Genomic DNA, 14,958 nt, shown 5'->3' with positions numbered 1-14,958 from the left:
CACCTCAGGTAACTGGGGAGGCTGAGCCACTGGGTCCCATAGGACACCTAGCACACAAAGCCACTCTACCAATACAGGGAAGCATAAAAAATGCAGAGACAAAGAAACAGGTCAGAAATGACAGAAATGGAGGAAAGCAAACAACTGGATATAGAGTTCAAAACCACACTTTTAAGGTTTTTCAAGAATTTTCTCAAAACTGCTGATAAATTTAGTGAGACCCTGGAGGATATGAAAAAAGACCAACTAGAAATTAAGCATACACTGACTGAAATAAAGAATAATATACAGAGATCCAACAGCAGACAAGAGGATCCCAAGAATCAAGTCAAAGATTTGAAATATGAAGAAACAAAAAATACCCAACCGGAAAAGCAAAAAGAAAAAAGAATCCAAAAATACGAAGATAGTGTAAGGAGCCTCTGGGACAACTTCAAGCGTACCAACATCAGAATTATAGGGGTGCCAGAAGAAGAGAGAGGGCAAGATATTGAAAACCTATTTGAAGAAATAATGACAGACAACTTCCCCTACCTGGTAAAAGAAATAGACTTACAAGTCCAGGAAGCACAGAGAACCCCAAACAAAAGGAATCCAAAGAGGACCACACCAAGACACATCATAATTAAAATGCCAAGAGCAAAAGACAAAGAGAGAATCTTAAAAGCAGCAAGAGAAAAAAAGTCATTTACCTACAAGGGAGTACCCATACGACTGTCAGCTGATTTCTCAATAGAAACCATGCAGGCCAGAAGAGAGTGGCAAGAAATATTCAAAGTGATGAATAGCAAGAACCTACAACCAAGATTACTTTATCCAGCAAAGCTATCATTCAGAATTGAAGGTCAGATAAAGAGCTTCACAGATAAGAAAAAGCTAAAGGAGTTCATCACCACCAAACCAACATTATATGAAATGCTGAAAGATACTCTTTAAGAAGTGGAAGAAGAAAAAGGAACTCTTACCATTTGCCACAGCATGGATGGAACTGGAGAGCATTATGCTAAGTGAAATAAACCATTCAGAGAAGGATAAATACCACATGATCTCACTCATTTGTGGAATATAATGAACAACATAAACTGATGAACAAGGACTGATCTAGAGATGGAGAAGCATTGATTGGACTGTCGGACCTTGGAGGGAAGGTAGGGGAGGGTGGGGGTAAGGGGGAAAGATCAACCAAAGGATTTATATGCAAGCATATAGGCCTAACCAATGAACACGGACAACGGGGCCGGGGGGGGGGGCTGAGGGCATGAGCAGGAGGGGTAACGTGGGGATAAGGACACATATGTAATATCTTAATCAATAAAGAATATATTAAAAAAGAATGTTATAAAAAAATTAAAAGAAAAAAAAGAAAAAGCCACTGCGCTTAACCACGGAGCTTGTAGACTGGGGGTGGGGGGAGGCAGGGAGGGGGGAGAATGGTAACTGATCCTTAGTCTTGCCCCCCGCCACTCCCAATTCATAATAGAATTTTCAAACAGCCACGGAACACGCATCAGCCACTGCTTAGATTTCACCACTCACGCTGCTATTCATGCTTTATCATGCCTCTGTCACCCTCTTCCATACAACCATCTACGTTATTTTTCATGTATTTCAAACCAAGCCGGGCATACCATTTGGAGACATTGTGTAATGGGGCGACCCGCGGAGACGACCACCAGGGACTCAGATCAAGATTTAGGAGCCTTGTCCTAACCGGTTTGGCTCAGAGGATAGAACGTCAGCCTGCAGACTGAAGGGTCCCAGATTCGATTCCGGTCAAGGGCATGTACCTTGGTTGTGGGCATATCCCCAGTGGGAGGTGTGCAGGAGGCAGCTGATCGATGTTTCTCTCTCATTGATGTTTCTAACTCTATTCCTCTCCCTTCCTCTCTGTAAAGAATCGATGAAATATATTAAAAAAAAGATTTAGGAGACTTTATTAAGCTGGCCAGCGACGACAGTTACAGCACCCCGCTGAACCAGAGGCTGAACTGCAGTGCCAACTACAGGAGCTAGAGCCTTTTTATTTGCAAAAACCACAAAGTTAGTTACAAAGCCTTGTTTACACAATTTGTTCCTGACACAGTACAGCATCAGTACAGTGACCACCTTCCTATCTATGTGTCCTAGGAACAGAGAGCATGGCATGCCCTGGTCAAAACGTCACCACATTCCTATCTATGTGTTCTAGGAACAGAGCGCATGGTGTGCCCCGCCTGGCCAAAGCGCCAGATATGCAGCCCAGCATATTCCCTCAGGAAAAAGCCCAGCTGAACCAGAGCCTAGGGTCTGAGGGCAGAGAGAGGCTCTGACCCCAGAGATTTGAAGACGGTGCCAGTGGAGGAGATGAGTGTGGACCCCGGGCCATGGGACGTTCTCTGTACCCTCTTCAGTGCTGTGGGCCAACAGAGGAGATGCTCAGAAAGCTGTTCAGTGCACATGGAGCAGGGTGGAGTTTCTGTCCAGGTGCAGGTGGCAGTCAGGGTTCAGAAACAGCTTGCTGCTGCTTAAACCCTACAGCATTCTGCAACGTGGACGCCAGGGGGCGCTTAAGGCCATGCTTTGTCCACTTGCTGGTGGGAGATGAAGTCAAACAAAATGTGGGTTCCCAGGGCAGCCATGACATCAAGGGTCCCTGCCCCAATGATCATCAGTCAATTTCCCCAAAAGTCCCATTGTCCTGGGCCTCAAGAAGGTCACGTCACATTCTTAGAGCAGATGGGCTCCTGAGAGACTAATTATTCCCAACCTATGACTCATAGTACACAGCGCAGGCCCAGAAGAAACAGACTTGCTCAGGCTCTGAAGGATTGTAGAGTTAAATTTTATAAAACCTAAATTAAATTTATGTTGGAGTATTTCATTACATTTTCTTTAATTGACTGTATGTTACTGAATAGTGTGAAAAATACATAAAGTTATAAACATATATATGATGAACACAAATATTTTTAAACTTCATATGAAGGAGGGCAGGGAGCCCTCTCTGTCGTGGCAGCTGACAAACGCTGTGGCCCAGGAACTAAGACCACAGGTTCCAAAGGAGCTGAGGTGAGTTGCTCACAAGCTGCAGGTGGGTCCACATCTGGGAGCTCAGTGACAGCTGTGCCTGGAGCCTGCTCTGGCTCAGGAGAGGGCACCAGAGTTGGTGTTTCCTCTTCAGGTGATTCTTCATCTTGCTCTGGAGCTGCTTCTGTAGATCCAGGAAGAGAACATGTTACCACCATGACTGCCTTTTGTGTGCCTTCCAAGGAAGAAACCTCCCATCTCCATCACTGAAGTCCCAATTCAAGGCCCCACCCCAGGACAACCTCCAGACTGCAGGCCACTGGGCACTGACCTGAGCGCCTCTGTGCTCCTGCCAAAGCCCAGCCTCTGCGAGCTCTTCTCTGTGTGTGCAGCCACATGCCCTCCCCACCAAACCACACCACCCAAATCCACATGCACAGCTGACTCCCTCCTTTTTTTCTAGCAGAAGCCCTCACACCTCTGCCCTCTTGCAGAAATCTCACAAGGCATGGGTTCCAGGCTGTTGCCAGCTTCTCCAAGTCACAATCCCCATACTCCCCTTAAGGCTCTGATCCAAAGCCCATTCATTTTTTTGCTGGTCCAGAGATCCACTTCTGCTTCACAATACATGTAGATCAGAGATACTTTGAGGAAGAAGTCATATCGGCTGTGCTGTGGATGCTACCTGCCTGTGCAGCATCGTGTGACTGAATCACTCCTGACTAGAAGGAAGTACTGGAGTGCAGTCCTGAGGTCAGGGCCTTTGCTGAATGAATGAGCCCAAACCATCCCCATCTCAGATAGCTGGGTAGCCTGGGGTCCCCCTGCTCACCCCTGGAATATCTAATCTGGATTCACTCAGGACAGGGACCCCTAATGGAATCTCCAACATCTTTATCAAAAGAGAAACTAGCTTAGCCTAAGGCCTGAGGAGAATCACAAATAAGGCAGAAGTTTCTTTAAAAGAAGAGAAAATGGCCAATTGGAACAACCACAGCTCCTCCAGCACACCTCTCCAGAGTCCAGGCTCCCAGCGGGCCTTTTCCCAGGAGGAACCCCACTCCCGCCACCCCAAGTCCCTACAATAACCCTATGAAGCTGGGCCTAGGCTCTCCCCATGTTCAGAGAAACAAACACTCAGGGAGGTGCAGTGATCTGGAGACTCACAGCAAGCAGGTGGCTGAGTGACCACTGTGCTGTGGAGGGGCAGGGGCTCACCTGGTACATGGTTGGTCCCACACACGTTGGTTAGTCCCAAAAGTTCTGTATTAACACAGAAGGGTGGGTGCGGACCAAGGTGGGGACGCTGCCCAGGAAGCTGGGCACCAAGTATTTGACCAGTTTTTCCATTAACTGTTCCTGGGAGGTCTGCACCTTACATGTCCATTTTTATTTTTAATTTTTTTCGCCCTGTGAGGGTCAAGCTTATTTGGAAGCCTGAGTGAGTGATGTTGGGGACAACATGGAGGCCCAGGGGTGAGCTGACAGGCCTCCATGTTAGGTTTAGGATGCCCCCAATGGGAGGTCAGCTCTGCGTCCTGGCACAAGGTGGAGCCAGCTCCCTGGGAAGCAGAGGCCTGGCTCCAGGAAGGGCAGGTGGAGTAGGTGAGGACAGTTCTCCCTGGGTGGGTCAGGGTCCAGAAAAACAGACTTGCTCAAAGCTTTGAGGGTTTTTAGGGTTAAATTTTATAGACTCTAAATTAAGTTTATGTTTACGAGTATTTCAGTATATTTTCTCCCCGGTACACTGTATGTTATTAAATATCATAAAAATATAGTAAAATTATAAACATATGTAACATGAACAGAAAACTTTTAACACTGCATCTAAACGGGGTAGGGGGGTGCCCTCTCTGCCATGGCTGCTGACACGCGCTCTGGCCCGGGATCTGGCACCACAGGCCGCGCAGAAGCTGGGGTAAGTTGCTCAAATGCTGCAGGTGGTTCTTCTGCCTCTTGAAGTTCAGTGAAAGCTGGGTCTGGATCCGGCTCTGGCTCTAGAGAGGCCACTAGGGTGGCGGTGCCTCTTGAGGGTTTTCCTGCTGTTGCTCTGGAGCTGGTTCTGTAGATGCAAGAAGAGGACATGTTACCACCCTCACTGCCTTTTTTTGTGTGCCTTCCAAAGGCACACTCACCCACACCACCCCCAAAGGCCTCCTTCTCCTCTTGTCTCGGCCTCAGTGGGCTCAGGTGCTCCCGCTGTGAATGGAGGCACTGGGCCTGGTTTGGCAGGTAGGAGACTGCAAGTTGAGCTCTATGGCAGCCAACAGCATCATCAGGCTGGGAAATTCTGGAGGTGCTGGTCCAGCCAGATGCTCAGCATGCAGGAAATGGCCCTGGGGAGAGAGATAGGTGAGCAGCAGAATGTGAGGCCTGCCTTTCCCTTCCACACGGCCCTCCCATTGCACCACTCAGAGAGCCTGGGGTCCTGTGCCTGCTCCTCCTGCTCATCCAGAAGCCAGACCTCCTCCTCGTCCACCTTCAGTCTGGCAGTCCTGGCAGAGATGAGCCTGGTCACCCAGGAATGGTTGGCAGAAAGCCCTCCCACCTGACAGCTCTGGATCAATGAGTTAACCACCTGTGCCCTTCTTCAGGGGAACCTGACATGCTCTCTCAGTGTCCCCGTTCCCTCCCATTAGAACTGAGAGGGCTGGTGTCCACCCTGTTCATGTCACTCATTGGCACAGAGTAGGTGCTTCAGGAATACTGACCAATGAACAAACAAACGAACCCCAGGGCCTTCCTATCACCTCCAACTTTGGCTCCTGCACCTACATGCTGCCTAATTCACTAGCTGTCCTGTGTGGTTCTTTGCCTCCCACTGAAACTCAACTCCCACAGGGCGGGGTACACCAAGCTGCCACTGAGGAGATTCTACCAGATTAGGGAGCAAGGTGCCGGGATAGGGGTGCAGACTGGGTGGGATTAGGAGCGGAAGGCTATGAATTGTCTGAGGGGCTCTCTGTCCACTGACCTCCCCACTTGCCCACACCACCCATATCCACTTGCACAGCTCTCTGACTCGTGTCCTTTTTTCTAAGGGAAGCCATCAGACCTCTGCCCTCTTGCAGAAATGCCACCATGAGTGGGATCCAGGGTTTTGCCAGCATCTTGAATTCACCGTCCCCATGTTCCCGTCATGGATCTGATCCGAAACTGACTCACGTTTTCTGCTGAACAGAGGTCTACCATCCTCTTCACAATACGCGAAGATGCAGCCATAGGTAGAGGAGGCCAGGAGGACGTCACATCAGGTGTCCTGTGGACACTACGAGCCTGTGCAGCCTAGTGTGACTGAATCGCTCCCGACCAGAAGGAAGCTCTGGAGTGCAGGCTTGGTGTCTGCTCTGAGCACTGGCTTATGGTCAGTGCCTAGAAATATTTCCGTACCTGGCAGAGCTTCTAATATATGTGCTGATTGAATGAGCCCAAACCAGCCCCATCTCAGATTGCTGGGTGACCCTGGGCCCCAATGCTCACCCCTGGCATCTCTAGTCTGGATTCACCTGGGACAGAGACCCCTAATAGTATCGCCAATCTCATTGTAATATTAGAAAAGAGCTAAACCTAAGGCCCCAAAGAGAATCACAAATTTGGCAGTGGCTTCTTCAACAGGGAGAGAAAATGACCACTTGGTTCAATCATCGCCCCTCCAGCAGACCTCTCCACTGTCTAGGCTCCCAGAGAACACTTACCAGGGAGGACCCCAGCAAGTTGCTACAAGAACCCTATGTGCCTGCTCCCGGGTTCACCGAGGTTTCAGAGGAACAAACACTCAGGGAGTTTTAGTGACCTGAAGGCAAACAGCCAACAGGTGGCCTGGTGGCCATGTGCTCTGGAGGGGGAGGGGCTCACCTGGTAAAGAATTGGTCCCACAGCTGTTGGGTGGTAGCAAATGTTCTGTAGTAACAGACAGGAACGAAGGTGGGTTCCCTTCTCAGGTAATCGACCACTTTGTCTGGCGAGTGTGCACCATACAGGTCTTTTTTCTTTCTGCCTGTGAGGCTGAAGTTCACTGGTAACCCTGAGTAGGTGGTGCTGGACCAGTTGGCTGGTTGGCAGCTGTTTCGCAGTTGGCTGGGCTGACTGGCCTCCATGTTGTGCTCAGAATGCTGCAATCAGAGGCTAGCCCTTGACCTCTGTCTGCCGAGCTCTGAGTCTGAGCACAGGTTGGAGCTGTCTCCCAGGGAAGCAGAGTCCTGGCTTCCAGGAAGGGCAGGTCTTTAAGGCCAGAACCCTTCTCACTGAGAATGTTGGGCATCCTGAGGCCAAAACACATCTTCCATGATGCTCCAGCTCAACACTGCCCTCCTGACTCCCACCCGCCAGAGCGTTGTGGTTACTGAACAGATCATTGAGGAGCTCCCAGTGAGGGGCAACCCCCTTCGGTTCCAGGCTGTGAGCACATTGGAACTCAAAAGGGTTTCTTTATGGGTTTCCAGGGTCTGTGTCTATAGTAAACGGAACTGTTCACAGAAAAGCAGCTGGGTCCTTCTGGGCTTGGCCAAGGCAGAGTGAAGGGCAGGGGGAGGGGCAGGGCTAGAAGGTGGGATTGTTGTGTGCGAAGATGCAGATGGGGAAGTGCTTGACGTGGGAGGACCACTGGGCTGCCAACTGGAAAAACGCCACGTCATTCCACTCCACGCCATCGATGACGACCGGCAGCATACTCTGCTGGTGCTTGGCCTTGCAAACCAGGCGACCAATGCCCTGGATGCACTGGCTTTTGCACTCCACATCCTCGTCCTTGGTTTTCATGGGCGCCTTCTTTTTCCTCTCCTTGGTGACCACTTTCATGGCCATGGCAGGTGTTGCTGTGCCCTCACCACTGTGGGGCAGCCTGCTGACCTGGACAGACTGGAAGAAGCACTTGAGTGTGTTTTTGGTGGTAGGTAGGTGTTTTTTCTCTGCTACTCTCTTCGTATCTATTGGCTGGGCTGCTGTCCAGTAATCGACCTGCAGCTCCATCATCTCTGCATGGACACTCTGGCTGGTGGAGGACAGGCCCCCACTCATTGACGGGGGGGAGAGTGTGTTGGGTGAGGCCCTCCCGGTAGGGGACAGAAGCTCACTGGAGCATGAGGGGACCACATCATCTGAGTCTCCTAACATGGCTGCAGATGGTTCCACTCTTCCAACCTTCACTGCCCCCACAAAGGGGATGAGCTTCTGTGAGGACTTCTCATTGGGGCGCTGCTGCTTCGACATGAGCATGGCCTCTGCGATGGGCAGCAGGTAGACACAGTTGGCCCCCGCAACGTACTCAGAGATTCTCAACACAACGTCCTGTGTGTCCTGCAAGGTGTTCTGGGACTCCAGGTTGTTGAACATGTCCCGCCAGTACAGGTCCTGGAAGAGGTTGTTGTAGCGGCAATCCATGGAGCCCAGGTAGCTGGCCAAGGGGTGGGAACCCAGCGGGATGACCAGGAAGCGCATGTATTCTAGCCATTGGGGTGGCTGCTGGGACAGCTGCTCCACAAAGACCCGCAGCACAGCATTGAAGTAGGGCTGTGCCCCTGCCACCGCCATCTTCAAGGGCATCAGGGCCTGGGAATTGCAGTTGCAGTATCTCTGCATCTGTGACACGATGATGCTGAAGGCCTCCTGGACGTCATCTGTGGAGCAAGTGCACACCACGGGCAGCGTGTGCCCCTGCAGGATGTCCGAAAGTAACTGGCCCTGCCAGTCGCAGGTGTTGACCAGGATGATGTTCTCGGGCATCTTGTCCCGGGAAATGAGGATGTTGTGGAGCTGGTCACACACGGGCTTCCTGGGGATCTGCCGCTGGCTCTGTGGGTCTGGGCTCTCGTTGTCCAGTCTGTTGACCCACTCATTCAGGGCTGTGTCGCAGCCCCGGCGGCCAGCCTGCTTCCTCTTGGACCTGCTGGAGGGTATGACTAGAGACTTGGTGAAGCGCGCTATGGATGGCAGCTTCTTGGTGAACCAATGCTGTGCGGAGGACCCTGCCTCCCGGTTGTCCTCCAGCTGTGCCAGCTGCTTCCCAGGGGAGCGAATTCTGTGGGCCATTGAGTCAGAGCCACTATCACTTGACATGCTGTCAAAGTATCGCCTGAGTTTGGGCTTTGGGGTGCTGGGGACACTGATATCCTCCTCCACGTCGAGGCTACTGTCACTAGAGCTCACCACAATGTCACACCGACGGTCCAGAGCCTTCTCCACTTTGGGGACATGCCTCACAAGGGCCTGTTCTGAGGATACGACCTTCTCCGACACTTGGGCCATGAGCATAGATGCCACGGCTTTCTGGTGGTAATTCTCTTGCCTGGTCATGCCCCTCCTTCTTACTATCAGATTCCCTTTGTCCTCCTGGGACTGCCTGTGGACGGCATTGTAGCTGGCCGCCTGCTCCAAGAAGGAGCTCTCAGATGTGCCGGCGAAGTCGTTATGCGAGGTTTGGGCCTTGGTGCTGGCCTGCATGTCAGTGGCCTCATCATAGATAGGCTGGCGGGACAGGGAGGCCATTCGAATCTTAGTGGTGGGTGTGCTGTAGGCCACAAGTTTGGAGTCACTGTGGCTTGGCTGCTTGCCTCCCGGGGCCCTCGTATTCTCAGGCAGGTGGGCCAAACTCAGAGGCTCCTTTTGGATCCTGGCGCTGTGGAGGCCCCACATCTCCATCTGCAAGCTGGAGTCTGACAGGCCTTCCATGTGTGGCCTGAGGTTGGGATTGGGGCTGCTGAGGACACTGTGATTGTCCTTCACGTCTGGGCCGCTAAACAGGCCTTCAAAGTATGGCCTGAGCCTAGGTTTGAGGGTGCTGAGGACGCTGCCATCGTCCTCAGTGTCTGGGCCACTGTCACTGGGGTTCGGCAGCATGTCATACAGGAGGTCCAGGTCCTCCTCCACCTCTGGGACATGCTCCCCATGGTCCTGCTCAGGGTCCAGGACCTCCTCCGACACTTGGACTGTGTGCAGCCATAACAGGACTTTCTGGTGGTAGTTCTGTTGCCTGGTCAGGGTGCTCCTTGTGAATATGAGATTCCCCTCATCAAAGTCATCCTCCTCCTGGTCAGCGGTATGGTAGCTGGCCTCCAGCTGCGAGCAGAAGCTCTCACACTTGCACTCAGTGTAGTTGTCCGAGGACTCAGCCTTGGGACTGGCTTGCCTGGCGCTGTCCTCATGGTGGATGGGTGGCCTGGACAGGGAGGAGATCTGGATCTTGTCCACCTTGCTGGTGGGTGTGCTGTGGGCCACAAATTCATTGTCCCTCTCACTTGGCTGCTTGCCTCCCCGGGCCCAGGAATTCTCAGGCGTGTGGGGCAGACTCAGAGGCTCTGTTTGGGTCCTGTCACTGGGGCTGCCCCACATGTCTGTTTGCAAACTGGAGTCTGACAGGCCATCGAAGTATGGCCTGAGCTTGGGCCTGGGGATGCTGAGGACGCTCTCATCCTCCTCCATGGATGGGTCACTTTTCCTGCGTTTCCCCCTCATGTCAGACTGAAGGTCCCTCTCTGACCCTTTGGACCTGTGAAACAGCGCCAGGACTTTCTGTTTCAAGTTCCCTCGTATTGATTGCCGCTGCTTCTTTGGCTTCCCCTTCTCCAAGTCATCCTTGTGCAGGTCCTGTCTGTGCTTTTCCCTGCAGCTGGGCTGCAGCTCAGAAAAGGAGCACTCATCCTGCCCCTGGTAGTTACCTGCCGACTTGGCCTTAGGGCTGACCTGCATGGCACTGTCCTTGTGTTCGATGGGCTGACTGCACAGGGAGGAGATCCAGATCTCGGCCACAGTAGTGGAGGGTTCCTTGATGCTGCGGCAGAGGCTCACCATCTGGCCACACTTGGGGTTTCGCTGCATGACGTCAGCCATATGGATGGCACCAGTGGCCAGTGTCTCGTAGCCCAGGACATTTCTGTTCTTAGAGCACTTCCTCTGCTCCAGCATGATCAGGAGCTTGTTCCCTTCTCCCTTGAGGAAGTGGTTGTACTGCAGGGAGAAGGTGAGCGCCAGGTTGGTCTGCACTGGTCTACCGCGGGGCAGCACAATCTCTTGGGACCTCAGGATGCCCTTGGAGTCCCGCATCTTCACGGAAATTACCACGGAGTTGAGGTCCTTGGCCAGCTTCTTGACGATCACTAGTTTCTTTAAAGTGAGACTACACCACCTGGGCACGCAGCTGGGGCTGGAGCAGTCCAACTCCCAGGTGGCAAATAGGTTCTGGGGGACCTGTGTTTTGAGCACCGTGGACGTGCTGGCCAGGCCCACGGTTCGTGAGGAAGCTGCAGCTGCTGGCACCCTACCGGTCCTTTTCCTACTCAGGGTTGATGGTTTTTCCTCCTGTGGTGGGACAGAGGAGGGACATGATTGGTGGCAAGAAGTGGGGCATGAGTGATCGAAGGAGATTGCAGCCACACAAAAAGTGGAAACTCGCTAACCTGTGATTAGGTCAGGGAAGGCCTGGGTGGTGGTCTTTTAAACTCAGAGACCGAAAGTTATCACAAAGGATGTTCTGAAGGTAAAACTTTTTAACTAAAAGCTGTTTATGGTGGGTCACTGGAACCTAGGCAGGATTCTTCTCTAAAAAAGGTCATTCTTTACCTTAACGGAGACTTTCTACTGTCCTTTGGAATCTACAAGAACATAGCTTTGGAATGTCAAAGGAATTTTCCTTTTTTTGGACACTCTGTGCTCTGTGGAGACCACAAATCCCCTCATTGTTATTGAGTTCATTGTTGGCTGTTCTATCCTATATCCCCCTATGGGAAAGAAGTATGTGTCTGTCATTGTACTTTTAATCCAATCTATCACCAATGGATTTCATGCAACCCAATACATCTCCACTTCTGATTGTAATATCTAAAATAAGGTGAAAACTGCCATTCTCCAGAGCATTATTTCAATCCATTGAGATTTTGATTCAAGGCAAATGACCATTTGGCTCAGATAAAATCTCAACAATTGTTCACAGTTTTGAATGCTTCTTTTTTTTTTAAATATATTTTATTGATTTTTTACAGAGAGGAAGGGAGATAGATAGAGAGTTAGAAACATCGATGAGAGAGAAACATCGATCAGCTGCCTCCTGCACATCTCCTACTGGGGTTGTGCCCGCAACCCAGGTACATGCCCTTGACCGGAATCGAACCTGGGACCTTTCAGCTTGCAGGCCGATGCTCTATCCACTGAGTCAAACCGGTTTCGGCTGAATGCTTCTTACATTGACATTTACTTGGCACAACACAGCAGGATCCCAGAAAATCTCACCCAGCACCACCCTGCAGACCTACACCTGGTGCTGGCATCCAGCAAAGGGTCCATTGACACACCAGTTCCCTGCCTGTCGGGTGAACTTGTGAGACTTGTCTCTTGGACTCAGGACCTTCCCTTGCTTGTGCTGCTGACTTTATGTGAGCCATATTTTGTAATACTCTTGGTGGAACAAAGGTTACCAGTTGATAGATCCCAGGCTAAGGAGAGACAGGAGGGAAAATGGGAATGGTTTTTACCCCTGGCTTTTCTATAGGATTTGCCTTTTGAGAGTCTGGGCAAACACCTTAGCTGTACAAGTGAGGGCTGAACTTGTTCAGCTCAGAAGATGAAGGGGAAATCCTCCTTCCTGCAAGAATCTCAGATGTTCTTAGATGATCTTTGTGGGTGTGTCAGAGGTCATTCCTCATGACATGCAAGAGCCCCATATGGAAATTCCCACACAACTGCAATTAAACTAATTGGCTCTTCAAGGGGGAGCACTAATCAGGTGCAGTCCAGCTGTGCTAGTAGCCCTTCTGGTTGTTGTAGTCAGCAAGGAGAGAAACTGAGGCACATAAGAAGGTTGAATGAGACTCTAGGGGAGTGAGCATCTTACAGCTCAACCCATAAAGCAACAAACTTTAACCCACTACATAACACTCCTAGAAAATGTGCGGAGACTCTGCAGATACCAAGCAACAATAAAAACAACAACAAGCACACCTATAATTAACAAGGGAAGTTGTGCCTTCATGGCTGGGAACTCCCAGACTCCAGCGCTCATTAATATTCCTGATAGGAAGCCTTGACTTGCAAGTGCTTCACAGAAATGTAAATGTAGGAAGATTTAACTAGAAAATATCAACTGAAAAATGGCCAATATACAGTTGTCTTTGGGTGCCTAAATTAATTTTTTGCCGGCAAAACAAAACAAACAAAAAACTAGAAAAATGCCGGCCTGAAAATTAAACCGATTGAGTGAATAGGATGCATATCTTGATTTGGAAATTAGAAACTTCTGAGAAGCACAGATAAATTCTCTTTAAAAAATAAATGAACAAGATACTTCAGAGATTATCTTCAAACTCTCCTGAAGCTAATACATGCTAACACCCCATCCTCCCCCTTCTAGAGCACATCCACTATATCTTTTGCTCTCTGAGCTTCCTTGTCCAGATGTGTTCCTTCCCTTCCCTTCTTCCTTCCCCTTCTGTCTCCTCCACTACCCCTCCCTACTGACTTAAGGGAAAATGAGAATAGGAATTCTGGCAACTCCCTTTGGAGAAAAGCTGCTCTCAGCCAGAGAGGAATCAGCAAACATTCTCCATTTTCTCAATGGCCCTAATTGGTTCACAGAGAAAATTAACTGATAGAACATGTAATCCTGGCTATTTTAACCTATTGCAATTAATATACTCCTGGTTTCTGGGAGCAAAAGCAAGAGAATTACTAAATAAGATTTATAGAAAACTCCTATAGAGAAGCCTCCACACTTTAGAGATATAGGAAACTGAAATAGGATTTAGAAAAAGGAAACCAACAAAAACAAGCATAGGGGTGCTCCAAGCGTGTTTTTCATTCTCACTCATACTTTGGGAGAATTTTAAATTATCATTAACATGGAAGCCACTGCCCTAGCCAGTTTGGCTCAGGGGATAGAGCGTCACCTGCAGACTGAAGTGTCCCAGGTTTGATTCTGGTCAAGAGCACATGCCCAGGTTGCGGGCTCTATCCCCATTAGGGGGCATGCAGGAGGCAGCCAATTGATGATTTTCTCTCATCATTGATGTTTCTGTCTCTCCTTCTCCCTTCCTCTCAGAAATCAATAAAAATCTATTTTTTAAAAAAGGGGAAGAGGGAGCAGCCACTAAGTACCCTGTATATACTGAGGCTACTTTATTTGTCCTTAACCACACACAATTATTTGTTTCACCATCAGAATAAAGCTTCCCTACAAATGTCTGTTTTTTAATCAAAACCTGTTTCCTTCCAACTAGGGAATGTTATGGGAATATATATGGTTTGCTTATCAAATCTTCCCCAATTCACCTGTTAAGTGAGTGAGGTTTTTTTTCTTTTTAATGAAATCAGTGATGCTGACATATGCTTTTTCCAGAATAGTAACATATATACTTAGAATAAATGAACCAGATACTGCACCAAAAGAGAAAGTAATGATTTTTAAGGGACCTTCCAGGAGGAAACTAACCTTGAGACTGACCAAATGTTTGCTAATCACCTCTTCTTCATCATTATCTTCCACGAGAGCCTGAGAGATGGCTTAACAGGGTACCCACCCTACACAGAATGGCCCTAAACTGCCCAGAGATATGCAGACATGCCTCTAACACTAGGCTTGCTCATATGTCTGTCTAAAGATGGAAAACCAGCCCACAGTGACTTGAGAGGCCTCTTTTGGGGTACATATTCACCAAATGGGAGAAACTGGACCCTGAGTGCCTCAAGAAAGAATCCAGTCTTCTTTTGTCACACCACCTACCTGGTCGCAATATAAAGTGGGTAATGGAGAGTTTTGGCACCATTAACTTTAAGACTATCTTGCAGCTGGGACCTGTGTTGCCATTCCCAGGGGAGACGGACGGAGGATTCATATTTCTTAAAGCCTTTATACCTCTCAGAGTTGTGTGCTTTCTGGAAACTAGAAAAATGTTCCCAAATAGAAAGTAACAATCCAAAATTGGGCGAATGAATTTGTCAGCCCCGTGCCAACATTTGGGTGGCAACCCA

The 14,958-nt window shown here is 49.7% G+C and overlaps 1 protein-coding gene across 1 annotated transcript; it reads right to left on the bottom strand.

Moving 5' to 3' along the window:
- Positions 1 to 7,545: 7,545 nt before the first annotated feature.
- On the bottom strand, positions 7,546 to 11,058 carry LOC102439446 (phosphofurin acidic cluster sorting protein 2-like). The gene is made up of 4 exons (XM_006097377.3): positions 10,488 to 11,058; positions 9,747 to 9,929; positions 9,546 to 9,665; positions 7,546 to 9,056 (listed from the first exon to the last, which is right to left on the bottom strand). Exons 1-4 carry the CDS (start codon positions 11,041 to 11,043, stop codon positions 7,546 to 7,548), a joined length of 2,370 nt encoding a protein of 789 aa, XP_006097439.1. The 5' UTR covers positions 11,044 to 11,058.
- Between the last annotated feature and the right edge of the window lie 3,900 nt (positions 11,059 to 14,958).

This window comes from Myotis lucifugus, unplaced genomic scaffold, assembly GCF_000147115.1.
Source record: "Myotis lucifugus unplaced genomic scaffold, Myoluc2.0 scaffold_199, whole genome shotgun sequence".
In the NCBI taxonomy this organism is placed as follows: Eukaryota; Metazoa; Chordata; class Mammalia; order Chiroptera; family Vespertilionidae; genus Myotis; species Myotis lucifugus.
This window is presented reverse-complemented; position numbering and strand designations above follow the sequence as displayed.